The sequence below is a fragment of the Rattus norvegicus genome, chromosome 2 (assembly GCF_021556685.1).
Source record: "Rattus norvegicus strain SHRSP/BbbUtx chromosome 2, alternate assembly SHRSP_T2T, whole genome shotgun sequence".
NCBI classification, from domain to species: domain Eukaryota; kingdom Metazoa; phylum Chordata; class Mammalia; order Rodentia; family Muridae; genus Rattus; species Rattus norvegicus.
This window is the reverse complement of record NC_141535.1, coordinates 150,491,480-150,518,064: the sequence shown is the minus strand read 5'-3', so window position 1 is coordinate 150,518,064 and position 26,585 is coordinate 150,491,480. Positions and strand designations below refer to the sequence as shown.

The window sequence follows — 26,585 nt, the reverse complement described above, 5'->3', positions numbered from 1 at the left end:
CAACACAAGAGGAGAAACTTTACATAGTATAATCACCAGTAAACCATTTCTCTTCAGCAGTCTTGGTCTACAAAAGGGAAACAGCAGTCTGAATTTATGGTCTATGTACTCAAGAAGAGAGGAATGATAAATAAAACTGTAGTCTTCAACAAAAGAGGGGAAAAAGTATACAGCAACAAGAAAATAACAAAGACCCATAAATAAAGGAAAGCATACACTGTCTCACAGCAGTAATATACAGACTATCAGTCGGATAAGAAAACTGGTTCCATCTTTGGTCTTTATCCAAAAAACACACTTCTATTGGATACAGTTGCATACATTTTCTTATTGTGCAATTGCCTAAATTTCGCTCTGTAGGTTCTGGGTCCCATTCTCCTCTTCATGTTCATTGGTGATGTCCTTGTTCAGCTAATGTTTTGGAAGTCATGTTGGGGAGATTTTATGGATGAGGTTAAGGGAACATGGCAGAAGACTGGGAGGAAAGTGGATAAAAAATTCCCGTTCTGTAATATTGTTTCTCATACTAACATCCAACTCTTATAAATTTTATCAAGCTTTAAAAGGATAGAAGAAAAATGGTCTTATAAGATGGTCTAGGTATTTCACTTTATATATCTTACTGATGCATGAGCATGGGGGAATCTTCCCATTATCTGATAACTCTTCAATTTATAAGATTTTTTGTTCTTTTGGGTTGTATTTTTTGTTCTTTAGTTTTTTGTGCTTCTAATCATAAAAGTCTTTTACTCCTTGCTCAGAATTTCCTCAAGTAACTTTATACTTTGGAAATTTACTGGGGAGATGGTGTTTCATTGATTTAGGTATCAGGAAATTTGTGATTTTTATAAAGAAGGAAACTCAACTTGTGTGTTAATTTCCGGTGTAACTACTGGTTGAAAGAGTTTATAAGGTATTTGAGTATTCTTATGGAATATTACTCTCTTATTTTTACTACATATAATCTTAAAAAGAAATACTTAGACTTCTTCATTTGTGTGTCCCCTTGGCCTCCCTCGATTGTAGTGCTTATCTGCTTGTTTACAAATGTATGAAACAGAGGACATTGAGTTTGCTCAAAGATGAGCACAACAAACCAATGGTTGTGCAATAGTTGATAAATTACTAGATGGGGGCATACAGTACGTAGTTTTGTGTGTGTGTATGTGTGTGTGTGTTTGTGTTTGTGTGTTTGTGTTTGTGTGTTTGTGTGTTTGTGTGTTTGTGTGTTTGTGTGTCTCTGTGTGTGTATGCTTTCTTATGTGCTTGTGAGTATGTAAAATACATGAAGAAATCATTACTGGCGATATATTTAGAGTTTAGGGCTTATTTACTTTTGAGATGAGCCTCCATTATTGGTCTTTGGAAGGGAGTGTTGACAAAGGGTCTCTTTTGATCATTACTGTACAACATGACAGGAATATCTGTCCAAAAAGCTTCTGTTAATTATTGTGTCCAACTGCCATCTGCTTTCAGGTAGAAGCTTTTGGTCAACCTCTAACATAAACTCGGGAGCAGTGGGAAGAGGTACTTAAATTAGGAGGCAAATTCTAACAGTAGTATAATTCCTAGAATGCATAGGTGAAATGTTCCTTCACATGCTTCAGTAAATCCTATGTTGCTGTTTGTTACAAATCACATTTTCAGTGCTCAATGATTCTAACTGTAAGTTATGGTAGTAGAACAAGTATACACACCTAGAGGGCCTTCACAGGGAAGAGGGGCAGCTGGACTTCCTGGCCGTGCATGGTAGCCAGGAGTGCATGTCCTCCCAGCGGGGCATCTGCTCAGTCCACGTTCGGTTTTCTTCACGTTTCTGATATTTGCTGCAGTGTTCAGGGAACATGAGGACTTTGCTCCGGGAGGATGAGATAGGGAAGTTTCATACGGCACTGCAACCACATCCTCTCCAAAAATTTTTGGACAGTTTTCGATCATAAATGTTACCAGAGAAATCTGTGTTAAAAGAGGGCAAACACAAAGTGTCTCTCTTAGTTTGCCTGGTTGCAAATCACATTTCCCTTATTAGTCTTGGAGAAAAAAAAGTGCAGTTCAAAATTCTGAGATAAAGTTAGCTGTTAGAAACTCTAGGGGGCTGGCTTTGTCATAAATTTAAAAGATTGTGAGATCAAATGTGCAAGTGTGGTCATCACAGTGCAATGTTATATAAGAGGATGATTTCCAGGTTCTATATTGTGATGGCCAGTATGTGATGCATACTGTCCACTGAAATAGCTTTGGTTCCATTTGATACATCCACGTGTGAGCATGATTGTAAGAATGCTCCTAGAAAGGCAGAACTATGGAGGGAAATGCGGGCCCCATCTTACTGAAAGTTCCCATGGGCTGCCTAAAAAGCCAGAGACAGTCAAACCCGTCTGACCAGTTACATTCCCATGTCTCAGTACAGCGCAATGGTAACAGCTGCATCAATATCTCACTCTCAGTGTCATTTCTTCATATATCCTTAATTACTTAATCTTGAAACAGCGATGACTTAGTGGAGAAGTAATGGTAACTTCTTGATCTTATGGTTCATTATATTGGGAGGTATTTCAAATAAGTTCTTCTTGGAGGAAATGGGATAATTATGGATCTTCAATTGCAGGTACTTAGGGACCCTAACTTTTACTCCTGATCTTTGATTCTACACAATATGAGGAATATTATTGTTTCTTAGTTGGGCTCTTTACAACATGATCCTTAGAGGTCCAAGGACAATTGGTTAATTAATAATGAATCAGAAACTCAAATGCTTAGGAATCAATATAACCATTCGATCACTATATTATATACATTTTGATATTTCATCATAGTATTGGAAATGTGATTAACAGAGAACAGTATACTCAATCACTTCTCTAAACCAATCATAACCAGCATCCAGAGCCCAAGGGTATATTTACTCACATTAATCATGAGTCCTAATGACCAAATCTGATTAAAACAATTCAAATTCCATTGTCTTTGTTCTGTTGGGGAAACCACCTTGAAAGCTAGTAGAATTTCACACATTCTACACTGATTATATCAGAATTAAGTCTGCTTTGCTGACCCAATATCCAGAATTGTTACTTTTTGTATCATTTCACAGCATTTGTTTTCACTGAGTGAGTCTAGGATATTCTAAATGACGACTAAAGACTGAGTCACTGAGCTCAAATACCCATTTGTGTTTTAGGTAAAATTCACCAATGATTCCTTACCCGCAGAAGAACTCCATTCAAAGCTGTACTTACTTTACAAAATCAAACAATACCAAAGTCAAAACAATCAACCACCACAACAAAATAACCCAGATGCTCAGGATAATAGTGTTTTCCCTTTTATATTGTAAAGGCTTATCAAAGCTAGGCATTACCTTTTTGGCAATGTCTTTTGTCCTTCCATTATTCCAGGAGCTGGGCATGAATAAGAGGCATGGGGCTATCCCAACAGATAGATGGTAAGAAGACATTTCAGTAACAGGTGAATTACTTTTAATTTCATATAATATTTGAAAATATTGCCTCAGAAGCACAGCATTTGCAGGTGGCAGTTTATCTAAAAGACTGAACATAGAGAGAGTTATTTTTAAACAAGTACACTCAATTTCTAAATGTGAATGAAGGGAACAGAGTAATAGAATCAATTGCTTGATGCTCTGAAAATAAGATGAAGAATTTTTACTCAATTATTGCTTGAAATATTTATCCAATTCAGAAAAAAAGACAAATCTAATTAGAATGTGAAGGTAAGATAATAAGCCTGGGCTACTGTAATTCCCCTGGTAACACACACTTCCCTTTTGAAAGTGTCTTTTGTGTTTGTGAACAATTGAAACGTTTTGCCTATTGTCAATGTTTTTAGTAAATATTTCTGTGATCTATTACCTCTAATGTGTAAGCAAATATTACTTCTATTTTGTTGATGTTGTTCACAGAGTTTGCCAACAATTACCTCTGCACTGCAGCAAATTTCTCTTCCTCATCAACTTTTTTCGTTACGGCAATCCACTCATCATATAGTTCTGAAGTCATCAGACTTCCTTCAATGTTTTTTAGGAAGTCCTTGAAAAGAGAGGACAATTATTTCATGGAAAAAAATTAATCACGGAAATTATTCAAAATGCATTCAACTGTAAATTTCACATTAATTCTAACTTCCTTCACAGCTCTGCTAATTTCCCCTACTTAGAATGTTCCACGATATATTGGTTCAGTAAGTTTCATCTATTCAAACTAGAAACCAAAGAGTAGATTTTCAGATTTAATTGGACTATAGAAACATCTTTCCTTAGCTCAACATTCCTCTAGTGGACAGCTGAGCAAGCTAGCACATATAGGCAACCAATATTTCAGCTTGAAAACTATATTAAATGAGAGAAACATACAATAATGGTAACAACAACAAAAGCAACCATAGAAGCTATTATCTGATTTCTGAGGAGCAGAAAGCCAGGTCTGGTACTGGAAGCATGGAATAACATGTGCCCAGGGTTCTTACAGAATGCCCTGTCCATATTTCATTACACAAGTGTGAATCCTAACTCTATTATAAATATTTAACTGATATTCACAGATAATATAGCCCTTGCTCATCAAAAAAGTTCTCTTTCCAATGGTTGAAGACTGTGAGCAAAAACTACAGCTGTTTAAGGCACAATGAACAAAATATCCTGTGGCTCTGAGCCACAGTTTATAAACATACATACTAACTCCTGAACTGGGGCTCTGTGCATTGGTTAAGAGAGTCACAAAGATTGTTTACCAGAGGATAAGGACATTTGCTTTGAGATTGGGTCTACTAGAAATGAGGGGAGGGCGCACATTTGATAACCCCAAAATATCATTGCTTAAATAATTTCTGAATAAACATCATCCACATTATTAACGTTAACACAGGAGACTTTGAGCTTACCATATTTCTCTCCTGCGTATCTATTGTCACTCAAGGGAATACAAAGAGAAGAGCATTAATCCCATAGACTCAGGAATCCTGAGGTTGGATGATGGAGGGACTTTCCCTACCTTAAAGATCCACGAAACTACATGCACTGATTGCTTGTTCATGTCCACCTCTTCTTCTGAATCCAATTTGTCTTTTATTGTTTGGCACAATGTTATACTCGGACGTACTAGAAAGACACCCTCAGTTGTGGGCCCTTCCCTTTTTAGTAGGGACAGCATGTCCTGAGAAGTAGATACGGAAATATCTGTCAGACTTTGTGCAGCACAGAGCATTATTGGCTCCGTGAGAACCAGACAAATGGTATGCACAGGTGCAGTTCAAGTACTTGCATGGACACACAGAACCTCAGCTGGTTTTGTGCCTCAATCTTTTGTTGTAAACATACAACCCCAATGTTAATCCTTAAAGTTCAGGGAACATTGCTTTTCATCACATTTTATAAAATTGTTAAGAAATTAAATCAAATATTTCCAATACATCATTCATGAGTAACCCTCTCTCATCTTCCTATTTTAAAGCCAATGATTTGAGACACAATTTTTGCTCCACATGGTGATAGAAGTGAAGGGGTCAGGTATTTAAGAAGCAGGATTTTTGTCTTAAGAGAACCAGAGAAGAACCATATGAGACATACCAGAATTGCCGAGGGCAGGTTGCCATTCTGACAAATGGAACCGAGTTCTCTTCCAAACAGTTTTCCTCCATTGTTAACTTTTTGGGTGGTGCATATTTGGTCTGGGTGAGGCACACAGATGCTGTGCCACCACGATGATGTAGAAGTTCTTTGTTTCTTAAGAGTCTTTTCCTTCATATCTGATCAGGAGTTGAGATCATTACATGGGAGAGTATAATTTATAAAGATCTTTTACAAAACTAATTTCAATTACAAAATGTCCCTATTTATAGGTTAACAATTCTGCTGTGTTTATGCAGCCTTCTTCCCATATAACCTACACTGTTATTAATCTTAGTGATGTCTCTAAGACATGGTCTAAAGTTTTCTAGGTGGAATTCCCACAAGATGATGCTGTCTCACTCCACAGTGCATCATGAAATACTAGACACCTTGGTTGAACAAGCTCCCTGAAATATGTATAGACTATTGCTTCAGTAGTCACATCCATTTTCATTGATGCCCTTGCCTTTATTCACATTTAAAATTTTTCTGTTTACTAAGGTCTTTTTATCCTTCATTTTTTGTTCAGCATTTTCAAGAACCATTGTTAAGTTTTTTAGCAGCAGTATGTCCCCCCATGAGAAAATATCTATGACTATATATTTTAGTGTAAGAATACAGCTGAAATTCTAGTTTCTTTTTCCCTTCTGAGTTTTCTGTTAGAATATTGATCCATAATAAAATTTTAAATATGTTACTTAAAACAAATAAATTAAAAGAAAACAAATGAGTAATATAACACCGTATAAAATAGCCTTTATCACTGTAGAACATATTGTCTTCCTGGCTACCTAATGCAAAATCAGGAGGGAAGAAATCACAAGTAATATTATATAGACTGACAAATGTATCTCAATCAGTGTTTGTTTGTGTGTGTGTGTGTGTGTGTGTGTGTGTGTTTGTGTGTGAGTGAGTGTGTATGTGTGTATGTGTGTAGGTGTGTGTGTGTGTGTGTGTGTGTGTGTGTGTGTGTATGTTTGGGTATACTTATATATATATATATGTATACCAAAACACATTTCAAAATTTTTGACTCAGAATTGTTTCTGTCTAAAAGAAATGCAGGGACAGAAATGGGAGCAGAGTCTGAAGGAAAGGCACTCTTGAACTTGCCAAAACTTCCGGTCCACCCTATGTATAGACAGTAAAACATGATAATCTTGCTGATGCAAAGATATGCTTGGAGGCAGGAAACTGACATGGCTGTCCTCTGAGAGGATCTATCAACATCTGACTGAGACAGATGCAGATGCTTACAGGCAACTATCAGACTGAACCCTGGTTACCCATTGGACGAATTACGGGAAGGAATGAAGGACTAGTAAGGAATAGCAACCCCATAAGAGGGAAAATAATATTAATTTACTTGACCTCAGAGCTCCCTGGTTCTTAGCTAACAACCCAAGGGCATACGTTGCCAGTCTGTGGCCCCTGCTACATATGTAGCAGATCTTATCTTGTCAGTCCTCATGGGGAAGGGATGTCCTGGCTCCTGTGACGGCTTGATGACACAGAGAAGGGGAGGATAGATGGGTGAGGTGGGGGTAGGAAGGTTGGTGGGGTAGCACCGTCTAAGAGGCAAAGGGACAGAGGTATGAGGTTGGTTTTTCATAGGGGTGGACCAGGAAGGGAAGAATATTTCAAAGGTAAAAAGAATAATTAAGGAAAAATAGAAAGACAAAACTTAAAAGAAATCAATTGTGAAAGTGGGAGTTTTCCAAGAAAAGAGAGTGAGGAGAAAATATAAAAGAATTCTATCCTTTGAAAAGTATTTTAAAAAAATTCAAAATGCCCAGTCTATCAATTTTAGCATCATTTTGACTCCAGATATAGGTATAAAGGGTATTTTTATAGAATTTGAAGTGAGATTAGAGAGTTAGCTAAAAGCCTAAATTAATTTCTATTCAACCCTGCAACAGAATATCTTTAATCCCATAAGTCTACTTTTATTATGTAGCATTCATTGCAATAGTTTGTCAAAATGCAGTTTATAAGGTAATTTGGGTCTATATCATACAATCACTTGATGGGCAACATATCAGGATCCATGGCTTAGACCAGCAATTCTCATAGGAAAAAAATGTATACACACAGTGCTTGATATACCAATTTATGGTGCCTGGAAAAAAAATGAAACGTTCTCCCTATAACCAAGCCTTGTCTTCACATCAGAATTTAGAGTTCTGTTCATATGGACCTGGCACATATTTTTTAGTTTTTATTTTGATTAGTACAGTGACCCACTCCCAGGAAAGGAAATGATAGTATGTTGTGATATTTATGACAATTTAAAATGGGAACTAAGAAAAGCCACCCAAAAGACGATGTCAGACTCACTTTTTTGCTGTTGGCTTCTGGCTGAGTTTCTGGGCCTTAAGATGAATTGCCCCTGTGCATCAGCGTTTAGATATTTCATGATCAGCCCAGGTAGGGAAGGGAAAGCAGTAAAGTTTCTTAAGTCCCGTGAAGTGAAGTTCTTTTGAATATTTATCATTATAATGTCATGTGGATACTCATTTCCTTTGAGAAAAAAAACATGAATTATAACCAATGCAAGTGAATATGGGCAAACTTTCTGATACAATTTCGAATGCTTTGCTGTATTTTTCCTCTTCATATTTCTCCTCTTACTCCTAGTCCTCTTCCTTCTTCTTCTTCTGGATAATGTAGACTGTGCACACTAGAACCCTAGAACCCTTACAGAGACACTATAATTAAGTAAGCTGAGAACTCTAAAATCAATGATGAGAAAAATTTCAGTGTGCCACTTTCTTTACAGAATATAGACCTAGCAGTGCAATGTATTAGAGGGACTTTTGTTCTATTCTGCTCTAAAAGTTTGAAGACATGCCTGTTGGAGTACTAATATCAACAAACTTTTTACATCATTAGAATCCTACTTCACTTGTCAAGCTTAATATTAAGCAATTAAAAGATTTCACACTGTATACATAAAATACATATGAGCACTAATTTTCTTCACAAAATTAATTCTTATATCCTATACTAGCAACTTAAAAGCACAATGAAGGGTCTAGATCAAAAAGGAGAGAACCAACCAAAGAGAAGAAGACAGCCGGAAATAATATCAGGTCTGAAATCAATTAGAAACAAATTACATAAAACCAAGATTTGGTTCTTTGAGAAAATCACAAGACACATAAACTTCAAGTGACTAAAAGTCTCAGAAATCATATGCAGATTTCCAAAATCATAAATGAGAAGAGAGATAAAACAGAAATTGCGGAAATTAAAAAAATCATTAGGATTTAGTACAACGATTATACTTGACAAAACATAAAAATCCGGCCTGAATGGGAGAGTATGCTCTTTTTTTCCTTTTTTCTTTTTTCTTTTTTTTTTCTTTATTAACTTGAATATTTCTTATTTACATATCGATTGCTATTCCCTTTCCTTTTGTCTGGGCCAATATCCCACTAACCCCTTCCTCTCCCCTTCTATATGGTTGTTCCCCTCCCCATTCTCCCCCATTACCGCCCTCCCCCCAACAATCACGTTCACTATGGGTTCAGTCTTAGCAGGACCAAGGGCTTCCCCTGCCACTGGTGCTCTTACTAGGTTATTCAATGCTACCTATGGTGTTGAAGCCCAGGTTCAGTCCATGTATAGTCTTTAGGTAGTGGCTTAGTCCCTGGAAGCTCTGGTTGCTTGGCATTGTTGTTCATATGGGGTCTCGAGCCCTTTCAAGCTCTTCCAGTCCTTTCTCTAATTCCTTCAACGGGGGTCCCGTTCTCAGTTCAGTGGTTTGCTGCTGACATTTGCCTATATATTTGCTGTACTTTGGCTGTGTCTCTCAGGAGAGATCTACATCCAGTTCCTGTCAGTCTGCACTTCTTTGCTTCATGCATCTTGTCTAATTGGGTGACTGTATATGTATGGGCCACATGTGGGGTAGGCTACGATGGGTGTTCCTTCTGCGTCTGTTTTAATCTTTGCCTCCCTATTCCCTGCCAAGGGTATTTTTATTCCCCTTTCAAAGAAGGAGTGAAGCATTCGCATTTTGATCATCCGTCTTGAGTTTCATGTGTTCTGTGCTCTAGGGCAATTCAAGCATTTGGGCTAATAACCACTTATCAGTGAGTGCATACCATGTGTGTTTTTGTGTGATTGGGTTACCTCACTATGGATGATAATTTCCAGTTCCCTCCATTTGCCTATGAATTTCATAAAGTCATTGTTTTAGATAGCTGTATAATATTCCTCTGTGAAGGACATCTGTGTTGTTTCCATATTCTGGCTATTATAAATAAGGCTGCTATGAACATAGTGGAGCATGTGTCTTTGTTATATGTGGGGGCATCTTTTGGGTATATGCCCAAGAGAGGTAAAGCTGGGTCCTCAGAAAATTGGTCCTGTCCAATTTTCTGAATAAACTCCAGACTGATTTCCAGAATGGTTGTGCTCTTAAATCTGCCAAAATTTATGTCACTTGAAGGAACATCTTCTTTATGTGTTAGAACTTCACATTTTCAATAGTTTGAAAAGACCAGGTTTGCAAGCACACTTGGTGATCTCAGATTTTTAATTCTTATTCAATCTTTTCTGATATTTCTGTTAACATTATTTATTTGGCAATAATCTTGTGTTGAAATAAAAGAACGCAATAAATAGAGTAGCTGAGGTTAAGTCAGGTTGTCTCCAGAAATCAGAATATGATCTCACATCCAGTTACAGAATTACTTGTCCTATGAGATGTCAACTGAATATTTTACATGGATCCAGAGAAATGGCTACATTTATACTATTCATTACAAAACAATCTATATAATTTGGAATAAATAGAAAAAATTGAAGATATTACATTTTAGATTTAAACTTGTTTCTGTGCGTAAGTCTTTTGCTAACATAAATACCTGTTTACTATGTTGAACTTGGTGTGTGTGCAGGTCAGATGTGGGAATTAGATCCCATGAAACTGGAGGTATAGACGGTGTAAACTACCATGGGAGTGATGGAAATCCTTGAGATATCTCTCTAGCTAGGAGGATTTTCTGTAATGATCACCAAATGATTTTTTTAATTGTTTTCTCCAGAAAGAAGATGCCTAAAGTTTTGTTTTGTTGGCCTTTGAAGGAAAATTCAGTTTTACAAAAAGAAAAGCACAGAAAAATTCCTGTCATTGTCAGACTGTTGCTTATGAGATGTTATCTTCTGTCTGAAGGTCATATTAGTTATTAATTATGATTTAAATGAATGACATTTTGTTTAAGTCATTTTGTTTTAGTGTTTAAGTATAAGACAAAATATGGACACATTGAGAATTCACCAAACTCAGCTAGTCCCTTTTCAGATTACCCTGTTATTACCTTGGAGTGCTCTTGGAGCTTCCCCAGGGCGAGGACAGAACCACAGTTGATATTCTTCAATGTCCTGGAAGGCAAAAAGAAGCAACCATCACAAATAAGCTGACACCGGAGACTTGAAGAGTCTAGCAATTTCCTTTACTTTTCATGTCTAGCTCTCTAGCAGGGAAATTATTTAGACCAGTATTAATGATATGTCTTCTGAACACAGGTTTGAGCAAACAGGACTGATTTCAGGAGAAAACCTTTGGGTATTTGCCTTTCTTCTTGGATGGAGCCTTGATCTACTGATCCACAGTAAAATAAGAAGTTGCATTCAGCCATTAGCACTAACCAAGACAAATATTATTATGTAATTTCTTACATCTGTGCATACTGAGCGAGGAATATTCAATTTCAACTTAACATGAGCACACAACCTAGTGCTCACAGATGCATATATTCATGGTGACGATGATGACTTTATCAAAGGAACATTTGAAAGATATGATAACTTAGAGAACAGAGAACAAAACAGTCAAAAACAGAGAGTCTTTGAGGGTACCTAGAAGGGAAAACTGCTTTTGGCTTTCAATGTGAGATGTCCTGTCTGTGGAGATGGAGGACATGGGTCTATTCTGGAAAATAGATGCAATGCTGGAAAGAAGGTCTGGAACGTATTCACTGCACAAAATGTTATGTATCCATTTGAAACGATCATCGGAATAGTACATTCTGTTGAATTATTGAGCACCACCCAGGAGTGGTCTAACTGGAGTTATTAATTTTATTTTCTTTTAGACTCCTATTTAAAAGCAATGACATTGCCCCATATAGATTTTAAGTATTATACTAGAGACAAAAAACACACAAGCAGACACACCACCAACTGCCCAAACACACCCCAACATACACAGAGAGGTGATAATGAAACAGAAAGAGAAAAAGTTTGAGAGAGTGGGAGGAAGGGAGAGGGAGTGGAGCATAGAGACAGAGACAGAGCATCATGGAGATTCTCATTTTACAAACTCACAGAAAGTGATAGACACGTAAACACAAACCCATCGCAACACTCACACATACACAGTTAAACAGAGATACACTTGCACATTCAAAATAGAAAAACAAAGATATATACACATATGTATGCAGAAAGAATATAGAAAAAAAGATGCACTCATTAAAGACTTATTCAAAGTTAAAAATAAACACACCAGAACAAGTACGCTTACAACTCCATACAGAGAGATAAAAACAAATAGAAATGGGCAAGACGACAGAATTATATACCAAATAGGGAGTATAGTCTAATTTTAAAAAAAAGAAAGAAAAAGAGAAGCAAAGACGAAAGTAAACTCTTCCCTGTAACATTGGTATCCTTTAAATTAGGTGTGAGCATATGACAAATTAATCACAATTTATTATAAATTTTATTATCTAGTGAATCTAAACATATAGCTGACATCATTAGGCTATGAGTTCATTAAATCACATAAAACTAGACACGAATTCAAGAAAAAATGTCACTCAAAGGACTATTATTATGCCTCTGATAATTTCAGGTTAAAAATGTAGCATTTGTCAAATATGATATATCAATGTATAGTGATCATATTTCTGCTGTATATACACATTTCCATATACGTGAATCTCAAGAACAAATTTCCATTTTAACTCAAAATAGACTGAAAGTAACTTACATGTTTTCTCATCATTGGTAGTAACTTGCTGATTATGTCATTCACTGTATCGAAGTTTGTTGCTGTTACATATAGAGGCTATAGAATGTGCAGAGAGGAAAAAAAAGCTTTAAAATAACGTGAAAGCTCATGTACAAATTTACTATGATCTAATCATTGTAGATAACTTATACTCTGTAACGACTCCTCTAACATGTAACTTATTTTCTTCCCATAAGTCTGGAAGACACTGAGGATAACATATTTATCTTAAAATTGAAAGCTTGGGTACTGAGAAATCAAACATGACTGTCACAGGTTGTGTAAGATAAAGGGTGACTGAGATGCCATGCGTGCTAGTGCTAAGCATCCCGATTTTTCTTTAATTATGGCATAAGGTAGTCATGGAGGGCTCTTAAAAGGAGAGAAGAGACATTTGCTACCTCCCAATTGGACTTCCAGCATTAGACCCTACTTCCATGTGCTGCATGTGCACAGCTCTAGGGAAATGAGGATGAGAAGCAGCACAATTATTTTTATAACAATTCAAATTAGTGAGCACTCTTCTCATATCAGGGTTGTAAATAGTAAAATGGTATACAGATACTCTATATCTGTACACTCATGTTGAAATCTTTTAGGATGTTAGATCTAGAAATCCAAAATATATATTTTACAGAGAAGACTCCATTTCTTAACACACCCATGTATAAGGAAGGGTCCTGTACTATTAGCTCTCTACTGCCTCTCATATTTAGAATCTGCTCCAAAAACCTAGGAAGACAGCAAGAAGGAAATAGCATGAAATCAAAGTGTAGTAGTCTGAGAAAAAACACTGATGTACTGGAAATCTATACATAACCAGACAGTGAGTAGATAAGTATATTTTTATGAAGTTAGTTTTTATATTGTCATATATCTGTGATAAGGATTTTAAGTTTCTAGGAAAGAGTCCCTTCAATAAGAAACACAGCACAGGTTCTCTCTCCCTATCCATAACCATAACCTTGAACAGAGACCAAAGGAAATCACTTCACAAGCCATCTCTTTCCCAGAGATTTTATATGTTATTTTTTTACTATCTTTATTAATCAACTGCTTGGCATAAACTCTTACTTTGAAAATGAGGAGAGTTTGTGTATGTGTGTGTGAGCCTCTGCATGTGCATGTGCTTGTGTGTGTGTGTGTGTGTGTGTGTGTGTGTGTGTTAGTTTGTTTATGTGTTTGTTTGTGTGGTTCTGAAGAGTCATCGAAGACCCTAATGTTACAGGTCAGCTTAGTAGAATTTTATGAAAAGGACACCTTACCCTAACTCATTTTGCATCTAGTTAAACAGAGGGTAACAATTATGCAAAAGCATCTTTGAATATGAAAAAAAAACAGCTCGGATCTTGTAGTTGTAATGTAACATGAAATTAACCAATTTAAGGTTTTGTTCATAATGTAAACTTAATCATCTATGGATGAAAATGTAGATCAGGGATCAGAAATCATACATAATAGAAGATAATAAACACATGTAAGTTTCCTTCTTACAGCAACATGGTTCAATGAAATATGTGCATCCATTCAAACCATATACACACAGGAACATAAACACATATACACACATGCACACAGTTAGACGCAAATACAGTTAGACACAAACACCCACACACAAAAACACACAATGTGAGCATAGCACATTAAGGAAAAGTAAAGCTTCTGATATTCTGTTGAATATCTGAAATATCCGTGTAATTTTAAGATAAAAAGTTTTATTATAAAGAATTCCACACATGCCATAGGGTAACTATTTGTATAGGACTTTAATTCACATTATGGTAAAAAATTTTGTTTTCAGACCATTAGAAACATATCAATGTTTAATAATGATTGAAAAGATGTGTACATTTCTTCCTGATAGTTATTTTGTTTACAAAACAGACTTCAAGACAAAGAAACTTTTCAATATAATATTTTTAAAATTAACATTTTAAAAGCGTGAATATGAAAATACAATGGGAAGTTTTATAATACATGTTTAAATAATTCTTGACTCATGATGAACCACAAAAATGTGAGGCATTCTTATATCATCAACCTTACAATAGTTCAAATGTTTCTTCTCTGAGGAATAAAATGTTTTAATTGTTCAAAAATAAATAAAAATATAGCTAATTTAATACATTTGACTATACATTCAGTTAGAAATAATAACTGTAAATATTGAAATTGCATATTAATAGAATAAATGTTCAAGAATTTGGTGATAATATTATTAACAAGGTATGAAATTCAAAACACATTACTTAAAGTCATGTAGGCATGTAGTAAAATACTGTCCCCCATTCCTGGCATATGCATTGACTCAGGAGGACAATGCAGTTCTTTTCTAAACAATACTAAGCCCTAAAGAAAATATTTTATACATTGATAATCATTGCACTCAAGAGAAGATAAGAACACGATTGGGGAAAAATTGGAGGATATCATGATATTGTGCAGGTGATTTGGCATTTCTATACTTATATGAAATTACCTAATAAAGATAATTCTAAAATCATCTACATCGATATCCCTTAAAATATAAGCAGTGTGGGAAACTACATTGAATATTAAGAGTAAGATAAAAGGAAAAATTTGGAGGAAATATACAAACATGAAAATAGTAAAAACATTTTCCTAATTTATCCATAGAAGATCTTTACAGGTGTATCTTAAGTATAATGAAATACATGGATAATTCAAAAAATTTCAAACTATTAAAAGAAAAGGCTGAACTATTAACAGAAAATCAAAAAAACCAATAAGAAATTTGCATATATGTTACTATTTATAATACATATAATATAAAAATGAAGTATTATGTATTTCTAAATACTCACTAGAGAACATGGAGAAAGAAAATAATGGAGGATATTGAAGAAAGGTAGAAGAGTGTTTTGATGATTTGATAATGTCTCTTGAAGGACAAGAAGGAAATATCATAACAGGAATGCAAGCTAAAAGTAAATATTACTAATATTCTGAACTACACAAAAGGTTTTCAGTAATTATGGTAGGATAAAATATTAAAGCATAGAGTCATAGGAGAAAATTAGTAAAAATGTTCATTTCATAGGAATTGTATCTAAGTCACAGGAGTGTTGAAAGACATTAGGAATATTGTTCATATCCTATGCTGAGCGTTTGCCACAGCTGAAGTCAACAGCAGAGGCAAGAGAACATTTCCCTATGGGTCGGTCTGCTCTTCTGCTCTTCTCTGTCCTGAGGACACAAATGGTCAGCCAACTTAGTGCTTGTTCCCTGATTTATGTCACTGAAACGAAATTTATTTTATATTATATTTAATTACTGTTTTGTATAACGTAGACCTGGTAAGAAGAAAAAATTGCTTGGTGATCTAAACTATCTTCATTGTTTTCAACTTGGTAAGTCTAGTGTAGCATCCACAGTGACGTGTTAGAACACTGGCTCTAGGTCCATTTTATACCCATTAGCATTTAGGAAAGACAGAGATGGTGATCACTAAGCCACAGTCTTTTCTGCTTTACAGTAGGAAATGTCTTCAATGCTCTACATGCTGCATAATAGTGAAATATTTCATCTGCACTAAAACCAATACTGGAAAGTAGGCAATAATTTAAGCATTAAGAAAATAGACAATTATTTAAAAGACACTTAAGTTTAACTCAGTGATAGAACTACTGAATAGTATGTGTGAAGTTGTAAGTTTTATCCTAAACACTGTACACAAAGATGAACACAGACACACGTAAACACCACACACACACACACACACACACACACACACACACACACACACACACACACACCACTGTTAAATTTATAAGGGTAATTTGTGAACAGAAGTTATGTGTAAAGATACCCTCCTGACAGGATATTCAAAGGAATATGAGAATAAAAGGCCACACTTTTGTAGCTGATATTCAAATGCAGGTGCGAGGATGCACAGTCAGGGACATAGAGGAGGAGCACAGGATGAAGATTAGGAGCTAAAATATCACTGAGCGATTCGGTAAGGAGAGGAACTCTAAATCTTTATGATAATCTTACATAACAAGAATGGTTTACTAGTCATAAATATTTTAAAATATATAAGGAATAATGGAAACAACACAAAAGGCTATACATAAGCAATAAGGCCTCAGGAGGGGGCAGTTTAATTGTAGTAATAATACCTCATGGGAATGATTTGCTGTGGAAACTACTTTATTCAATTTTCACTGATTTAACAAAAATTATTTCCTGTTTTCAGACCACGAGTACATGAATCAGTGTTGTTTAATGTGTTATCTACATGTCACATATGAGAGTCCTATGTGTGCATGGAATACAGATAGAATATCCACACACTAATGCCTACATTCTCTACCTGTCCCTCCCTCGTCACTTCCACTCTCCCCATCAATGCACTTCTTATGTCTCCATCGTCCATTACTTTACAAACTGTCTCTCTCCTAATCATGAACCTGAATATTAGTTTTCATATGTATTCACATACAGTGTCACAGTGTGCAATGTCCTCAGTGGATATCTGCAGGGATAGATCTGTTTTGTTCTGCTTCTTCGCATCACGAATGGATCTGTCAAATGCAACAAAACATATAGTACAGCAAAATTAATTAGTAGCTTATTTCAAGCTAATCCCTGTTAATGGTGTTTTCAGAACCATCTTAACTTTCAATACAAGAAAATAAGTTCAGCAAAGTTCATTATTTGACTGGTGAATTCTCAAAAATGTTTCAGAAACAACATGGTCAGGTAATAATAGTATATTGACCTAAATAATATAGCCAGTCCTGAAAATGATGTATCTGAAACGAATAGAATAGTAGAAATCTGCTTTACCTCAAATGAGGAAGCAGCCGATGGTTTGAATATGCATACTAGAGTGACATCTACTTAGGGAAACTTAAAGTTAAGACTTGAGAGTAGTGTTTACTCTAATACAAAGAATAAATAATACATGACGAACTTGCCCAAAATTAAATAAAATAAGCAATGGACAGGAGAATATGAAGCATTATCCATTCATCATCTAATTAACAGCTGATTTAAAATACAAACATAGGTAAAATACCTTTGTAGAAAGAAGTACCACCAAATGGTCTCTTCCATGGAACTGTAAAGTTGAAAAAATTAGAGTTGTGAAAAATGGTAAGATTTCTAAAGTTATTATGTATAAAAGTATCTTAAGTTTGTGGCAATTAATTATGGTATAGATGTATTTGGTAGTCTCCAAATGACTCCACTTCTTAACGACCCTTCTTTTTGGAATGGAAATGCTGTCATTTGACACTTTACCATTCATAAATATAATACTTATCATATCTATAAGGGAGAAACACTAAGCATTAAATCACCATCTTTAGAATTTTTACCAGAGGAGTAGAAAATATTCAGAGAACAACCAAAGGTGATCTTCTCTTTTGTCAGAGTCTATGACAAATGCTTTTCCATGTAAAGAGCAAACCCATAGAGCTTAGAATTCTCATAAAACTTTTGTTTATGCTATCTGAGTCAACTGTGTGATGACACTAAGAGTTTGGACAGAAGAATGAAAAGGGCTCAAATTTGGGGTGTGCATGTACTTTTCATGTAGAAAAGAAATTTGAGTTTCAGTGTATGCTTGTCTAGAGCAGAAGGTATATGGTACACAATCCCTTTGATTCCCACAACTGCACTTAAGATAATATCAATATGCCATGAGCACATCTTCTCATGAAAATTAAGAATGCAAATTTGAAATTTTCCTTAACTCTGCAAATTATACCTGACTCTGACGGTCTAATGACACTAGTCCTTTTTAATTGACTATAGACGATAGTGATAATCTGCTACACGGAAATTTAAATACTTGTGTGTTGCATGAGTAATTTTTCATCATTCAATTAATACAAATAGAAAGTATATGTCACATTTTAACATAATATACTATACTATACATGTGTGCACTTTTAAAACACAGATAAAATCAGATCATTTTGGGGAGAAGAATGTCTACGATATAGTAACACCTTGTCCTGTCAACATTTTTCTTAGAAGACAATGCACTTTTGTCCTGCCCCACAGCTCTTGTGGAGTCTTGATGAACATCAGAAATCAGAACAGAAATCACGTACCTACATGTAGAAATGTATATGGTGAAGAGGATAGAAAATCTAGGGTCATCATAGAAGTGGGAAAGTTGAGTTGGCCTCCTATATACACACAGTATAAAATTGATTCTCGTTTTGCAAATATTTTGTGATGGTGAAAATCTTTGGTGAAAGAAGTTACTAGATACACATTCTTCAATGGTCACCAATAGCCATAGCCTGATTATTGTTTTTTAATTGGAGAATTTTTGAATGAGTATACTCATTCACTGGGAAGTGAATTACACACCATTAATTCGACCCAGAAATTCTGAAGCAATCCTCTTGTGATCACCAGTCAGAAATCTAGTTCTTACCAAAAGGTGACAACAGCATTTCCCATAGGCCAATATAGGTAAATGGACTTGGAAGCAGGGCTGTTGTCTGTCCTGAATATGTCCACTTCATCACCAAGCCACAGGTAAGTCAATGGAATGACATGCTTTACTTTAAACTTCTTCTTATTCCTAAAAAGAGAATCAAATATCTCCGTTAGTTTAATTTGCATGGTAGTTGGAATTGTGGTAAGACCCAGTTCTGCCTGCCCCAGAGCAAAGGAGGACACATCCATTTCTGTATCCAGGCAGAGCTTCATTTTTAGAAAGTGACCTGTTTCAATATTTCTTACCTGGATTTAGCTAAGTAACAACCATTTTGCTTTGCTTTTTCTCATAATACACAAAGAAAATTATTTCAAGACTTTTATTTTTATTAATTACATGTAACAAGTTTTCTAGAATAAAATCAAAACTATTGTTTGACTTACAAAATCCATTTTCTCTTGTGCATCTCCCTGTACTAAATGAATCACTTACCTCTTTCCAGTTGTCCTTTAGGAAACCCACAAAGTACATATCGCACAAGTAACCAAAACCACGATTCTTTCTACCAATAATTTTTCCAATTAATCAGAAGCATGCATTCCTATCAAACAAACTGGTATTTTTAGAAGTATTTTTAACAAACAATCATCTTTGAGGTATAAATTTTCTTCTTTTTTCATTCCTTTTATGGATAATTTGCTCTTGAGAATTCTCCATAAAAATACAGTGTGTTTAATGATTTTTTTCCTCAATTTTCCTTTCCATTCTATCTCCTGACAGATCTCCAACGCACATTCATGGATTTTTTTTGGAATTTTTTAATGATGAACCTAATATAATCTGGTGTGTTTGCTGTGTAAACCCAGGTATTAAACTTTCCTTCGAATACTTGTGTTCTAATATGTGGCTACACAACTGAAGATATAAATGAATCCCTCTCTAATTCTGGGGACAGAATATCACAAGAATAAGCCATGCTCCAAATAATCCTGTATATAATCCTTTAATATTGGAAACATGTGAAGACTAATTGCACTACAAAAAAAGATTCCTCATGTAATCTGATGTTACATGCTATAGTCAAAATACACGCTATCATGTAACATGTAACATGTAACTTCAAGATATACATACACCCGTCTCAGTAATATGAGACAGTTATATCTATTATTTACATTCACCATTGAAAACATCTAAATGTATATATATATATATAGATATATATATACCTATATAAAAATCAAAATTTCCAAGAAATCCTTGAACCTAAAACTTCTCATCCCATGGTCTGTTAAGAGATAAGCTTCTTTGAAAATGGAAATCATGACAATCATTTCTTATAAGCTTGATAACCTTCTTTCTATAATATGAATGTGAATCTAAAAATAGTTTTAATTACTATGGCAACCCGACAGAAGGGACCCTATAGACTGCCTTTAAGAAACCAACCATTGCTGTTTCCTTTATTCTCACAACACAAAATGAAGTTGAATTCCTTCTAGCAACTCCACTTATATGGCAAATGATCAGTTTTTTTCTTTTTACATTTCAGATAAGTTGATAGCTATATTTTAAAATAAAGTGTGAAGATTTTCCAGTGTGGAAAGTAGGGAGGTGTGTAGAGAATCAAGAAAGATGGACAGATTGATGGACAGCCAGTCAATTCTCTTATATTCAGCCTGCCTCAATACGTCACTAACTACCCTTTTCTTTGAAGGAGCTTACATGACTGATCAGGGTTGCAAGAAAAATGTACCCAGTTGGTGTATTTATAATGTACAGAAGAACTCTCACCTGAATCTTTTATTTTTCTCACAATATGTGAAATGGATCTTCTGGAAAATAATTCACTGTTTCTCAGAAAATTAAACCCCCTACCACCAAAATGTTATAGACTATTTCATTGATGTCTGCTAATTTTATGTACTTATGAGAACAGAACTTAAAATATTTACTTAATAGTGTCAGCACCAACATCACACCTTCTAGAATAATAAGAAGGCTATGATCATGACCAGTAGAGATTATATATGATGTGGTCCCAGAAAACCACTCTATCACCATAAATTGCAATATAACCATGTACACAGCTTCATTCAATCATCTCACTTTATCTAGTGTCTGCAGAATCACCAAGCAAGACTAAGTACCAGCAGTTTCCTTGATTAGTGGAGGGATAGGAGTTGCTTCCTGCCTCTTCATGCTAATGTGGAAACTATGAGGTCAGGAGACTTACATGTGTAGCCTCTTATGACCAACCATCTTGCTTCTATACTGTACCAAGCAAGAAGGCTCCTGCTTATCATGGATTTATTATTTTATTTAGAGAAATGCATCCCTGTATATTTCATAAATCTCTCATAATGAGTTGTAATACTCATAAGTTAATTTTTAAAATGCTAGAACTGTGGACACATGCTAGCATAACAGTCTCCTTGGTAGCTTGTTGCTAATCTTTTGCCAGATTCAAACAACAGAGTAATACCTTAATTCATTTTTTAAATGTACCTAAGTAATGTGTCAAAAAAATTGCAAATATGTAGGGTTAGTCAACTAAGCATCAACCCTACTCAAAGAAGTAAAGGCCACTAAGGAAATTTGAGAGTAAGAGAGCCCCCACTTAGGAAAGTCACATAGTTACTAATCTAATGCCAAATATACCTTCCTGAAAACACAAATACACACAGTATTATACTGACTGAGCATGTTATATTCAAATACATAGAAACTATACCTTTATATGTGTACATACATATCTATTATATATGTGTATGTTAATTTAGTTTCCATATGAAATAATGGGCAAGAACAAGTAATAAAAAACACAAAGCCATGATTTTAAAAGAGAACAAGTGGATCAAGGACCTCCACATCAAACCAGACACACTCAAACTAATAGAAGAAACTAGGGAAGCATCTGGAACACATGGGCACTGGAAAAAATTTCCTGAACAAAACACCAATGGCTTATGCTCTAAGATCAAGAATCGACAAATGGGATCTCATAAAACTGCAAAGCTTCTGTAAGGCAAAGGACACTGTGGTTAGGACAAAACGGCAACCAACAGATTGGGAAAAGATCTTTACCAATCCTACAACAGATAGAGGCCTTATATCCAAAATATACAAAGAAATCAAGAAGTTAGACCGCAGGGAAACAAATAACCCTATTAAAAAATGGGGTTCAGAGCTAAACAAAGAATTCACAGCTGAGGAATGCCGAATGGCTGAGAAACACCTAAAGAAATGTTCAACATCTTTAGTCATAAGGGAAATGCAAATCAAAACAACCCTGAGATTTCACCTCACACCAGTGAGAATGGCTAAGATCAAAAACTCAGGTGACAGCAGATGCTGGCGAGGATGTGGAGAAAGAGGAACACTCCTCCATTGTTGGTGGGATTGCAGACTGGTAAAACCATTCTGGAAATCAGTCTGGAGGTTCCTCAGAAAATTGGACATTGAACTGCCTGAGGATCCAGCTATACCTCTCTTGGGCATACACCCAAAAGATGCCTCAACATATAAAAGAGACACGTGCTCCACTATGTTCATCACAGCCTTATTTATAATAGCCAGAAACTGGAAAGAACCCAGATGCCCTTCAACAGAGGAATGGATACAGAAAATGTGGTACATCTACACAATGGAATATTACTCAGCTATCAAAAATAACGAGTTTATGAAATTCGTAGGCAAATGGTTGGAACTGGAAAATATCATCCTGAGTGAGCTAACCCAATCACAGAAAGACATACATGGTATGCACTCATTGATAAGTGGCTATTAGCCCAAATGCTTGAATTACCCTAGATCCCTAGAACAAACGAAACTCAAGACGGATGATCAAAATGTGAATGCTTCACTCCTTCTTTAAATGAGGAAAAAGAATACCCTTGGCTGGGAAGGGAGAGGCAAAGATTAAAACAGAGACTGAAGGAACCTGCCCCACAGGTGGCCCATACATATACAGCCACCCAATTGGACAAGATGGATGAAGCAAAGAAGTGCAGACCGACAGGAGCCGGATGTAGATCGCTCCTGAGAGACACAGCCAGAATACAGCAAATACAGAGGCGAATGCCAGCAGCAAACCACTGAACTGAGAATAGGTCCCCCGTTGAAGGAATCAGAGAAAGAACTGGAAGAGCTTGAAGGGGCTCGAGACCCCAAAAGTACAACAATGTCAAGCAACCAGAGCTTCCAGGGACTAAGCCACTACCTAAATAGTATACATGGACTGACCCTGGACTCTGACCCCATAGGTAGCAATGAATATCCTAGTAAGAGCACCAGTGGAAGGGGAAGCCCTGGGTCCTGCTAAGACTGAACCCCCAGTGAACTAGACTATGGGGGGAGGGCGGCAATGGGGGAGGGTTGGGAGGGGGACAGCCATAAGGAAGGGGAGGGGGGAGGGGGATGTTTGCCCGGAAACCGGGACAGGGGAATAACACTTGAAATGTATATAAGAAATACTCAAGTTAATAAAAAAAAATAAAAAAAAAAGAGAACAAGGAGGGATCTATGGAAGGACATGGAAGAGGAAAACGAAAGAGAGTAGTGAAGTAATTATAATCTCAAAAATAAATGCTAGTTTAAATAGTTTTGTACATTAAATCCTTTCCAATGTGTGGCCTCTTATAGTAAGGAATGCATGATGCTTATACTTACAGTTTACTGGATATAACCAAAACATCAGTGAAGAGGGTGAGATATCGTTTATTTCTTTTCCAGCCTCTTCCGAGAACCGCGGCACCTTGGCAAACCACGGCTCGATTTTCTTCTCCCACATCTTCTTCCTCAACCATTTCCATGTTGGAAAAAAACGCTCCTCATACAGAACTGCACCTAGCAGAGAAAGTATTTAGTGGATAAGTTATAAGACCGGTATTCATACTCTATTTTAAAGGATAAATGGTGTTAAAAGACAGACTCAATTTTCCAAGCATGATTCTGTTGAGCTATAGACAGCTTTAAAATGTAACAGAAAATATGTCATGTATGAAGGAAACTATTGGGAACATATTGAAGAACTGGGATCTTTTCAGAAGTGGGAATCTTTTCTGATGAGTCATGGGGATAGTTTGAAGAAGTGTAAATGTAAAGATCTAGAGAAATAGTTCTCAAAGTGTAAATGCTGCAACACTTTAATGTGGATCCTAAAGTTGTGGTGATATCATCCAACTAAGTTACTACACTGCTAATTTATAACTGAAAATTTGAAATTGTTTTGAATACTAATGTAGATACATGATATGACAGATATCAGATACGCTACTCTGAGAAAATGCCATAACTAAATCTTTGTTAGCTAACATAGTAGATGTGAAGAAATAATCAGGTTATCTAGATGATTTAGTTAGGTCTCTTGGAGGGACTCAGAAGTGCCAGGCTTGGTCCAGCTCAAGATACAGTAAAGAAAGATTCCTGATGGTAACAAAAAATAGATAAAAACAAACAACAAAAACAAGAACAAGAACAACAATAACAAAAATGAAAAAGAAAACAAACATTCATAAAAAATTTGTGAAATTGGTCTTGTCTAACAAAGGTACATATTTCCCTTGTGGCAAAAGGGACATATGACTCTCCACTGACTTGTTCTTACAGGATATCAGTTCCCATTCTGACCTTCTTTATTCCTGAAGGGGCTAAACATACTTTATATAAATTTAAAATCCCCATCTAGGTTTCTGTACTTTTCCAACATCCTGTCCCCTTCCTCATCATACTGACTCCTAATATGTGCTAGAACCCCCCTCCTCTCTGTGAGTCCTTTTTCCTGACCAACCTATCTCCTTTGTTCTCTTCTGATTGTATTCCTTCTCTTTTCTTAGACTTGATCGTATCAAACCTGTTTCTTTTCTCTATATCCTGAAATATTCCGGATGCCTCTGAACATTTTTCTCTCTTAACCATAATAAAATTGCTGCTCTAATAATGCAGTGGCTTCTGCTTTGGTGGTTCCTTTACTTTCCCTGCTCATTCAGTTTGGATATTTAAAATGCGAAGTTACTCAAGTGACAGTAAAATATACCACAATATGTAGTATAATATATGTATATTACATCTTTCAAAGAATTTTTGCAGATATATCCTAGCTGTCCTTTTTAAAGGACTTAAGACTCACATGAAACAATGCCTCAAACACAGAACAGCTATGGTTGCCATCACACACATCAAGCAATAATGATAAGATATGTTTAAAAATAGTTTCATGATGAACAAAATTGAAAGTAAAACCATGTCATGAAAGCTGTGCATTTCTAATCTGAGTCAATGTTAAATTTGAGATTTAGATTCCAATGAATACAAGGTGTGTTGGAAAAAATAACAATTTCATGAAAACCAGAGAATTCTTAGATTGTAGGTTAGATTTACCAGTTTCTTAAAAACATTATCTGCAGTCATGGTGGGTAATGACATGGGTTGAAAATAAAATAATCCTCATTTCTAACTTGTACAGTTTTTAAAAATTTACCCAAATTATTCTCCTCTGTAGCTCAAATATACCCCTCTCCATGTGATAACTTTGTTTCTGTAGAAGTTTGGTGTTGACTATTGCTACAATGATTACCTTTTCAAGAAACCACTTTAGTTGAGAGTTATTTCACATGATCTGGAAGAATCAAGACAGAACACTTCCAGATACCATAAGTCTATCATGAGAATCAAATTATATAAATACATACCTTATTAGATGAGCCTGCAATGAAGAATTTATCGAACACCGTGAATTTTTCCTTCACCTCTCTGCCTCTAAACACCAAACCGGTGACTGCAGTGGCTAGAAAGCAACTGAAGTCTGAGGATTCTGTAGTTGTCAGGCTGAAGAACCATTGTGATGTCAATATTCTATGGCTCATGCCATCTGGCAAAGTGACATGTGCATTCCATTTCTCTCCCTGTAGCTTTAAAACATGGAATACACAAGTGGAACCACCAGTATTTGTAATGAATAACATTTTCACAACTATAAGTATACATATAGATGTAGACATAGCTGTATGATATAGATGAGAGAAAAGACAGATACATGGATGGATAGATAGACATGTGTATGATAAGAGGAATATTGTGAAATGCATATGAATCCTAGAAGATTGTCAATTCTTATTTTTTTCAACATAAGGCTCCTTATAAAAAGGTAGCATGTAGACGACATTAACACTGTGAACCTTAGAGCTGAATAGACACAAAATCACAAGGAATTTTAATTGGAATGTGCTTTACTGACAGAGAATCTGAAACCTTCACACAGTTCTGTGGAGCCAGACAGCTTTGAAGGGTACAGAGGAGGACACACAATTATTAATATGCAGTAAATTTTATAGAGTGTAGCCTAGAGACAAAGAATTTGATTGAAACAACCTGAGAAATACTCTATAAATCTCAACTCAATCTCCCATCTAAATATCCACAGCATTCCAAACCTTTCTGTCTTGTTCTACCAGATGGAAACTCGCTAAACGTTCTAGAGTATTATTTCTTATGAAGGCGAACTTTATTCT

The 26,585-nt window shown here is 35.6% G+C and overlaps 1 protein-coding gene across 3 annotated transcripts in view; it reads right to left on the bottom strand.

Annotated features, from left to right (window-relative positions):
• Positions 1 to 25,881, bottom strand: part of LOC148006699 (rho GTPase-activating protein 20-like) — a 36,589-nt gene extending 10,708 nt beyond the window's left edge. For 2 of the 3 annotated variants that reach the window (XM_087640791.1, XM_087640801.1), the window contains exons 1-13: positions 25,767 to 25,881; positions 23,746 to 23,922; positions 19,069 to 19,218; positions 17,695 to 17,736; positions 17,116 to 17,197; positions 12,630 to 12,707; positions 10,954 to 11,017; positions 7,964 to 8,146; positions 5,585 to 5,763; positions 5,010 to 5,171; positions 3,940 to 4,049; positions 3,362 to 3,551; positions 1,698 to 1,956 (exon numbers count right to left, since the gene is read on the bottom strand). In XM_087640791.1, the coding sequence (XP_087496917.1) occupies positions 1,698 to 1,956; positions 3,362 to 3,551; positions 3,940 to 4,049; positions 5,010 to 5,171; positions 5,585 to 5,763; positions 7,964 to 8,146; positions 10,954 to 11,017; positions 12,630 to 12,707; positions 17,116 to 17,197; positions 17,695 to 17,736; positions 19,069 to 19,218; positions 23,746 to 23,888 (1,642 nt within the window). In that variant the 5' untranslated portion in view covers positions 23,889 to 23,922; positions 25,767 to 25,881. The remainder of the gene's footprint in view (positions 1 to 1,697; positions 1,957 to 3,361; positions 3,552 to 3,939; positions 4,050 to 5,009; positions 5,172 to 5,584; positions 5,764 to 7,963; positions 8,147 to 10,953; positions 11,018 to 12,629; positions 12,708 to 17,115; positions 17,198 to 17,694; positions 17,737 to 19,068; positions 19,219 to 23,745; positions 23,923 to 25,766) is intronic. The other variant, XM_087640794.1, reaches the window with a different exon arrangement.
• Positions 25,882 to 26,585: the final 704 nt, after the last annotated feature.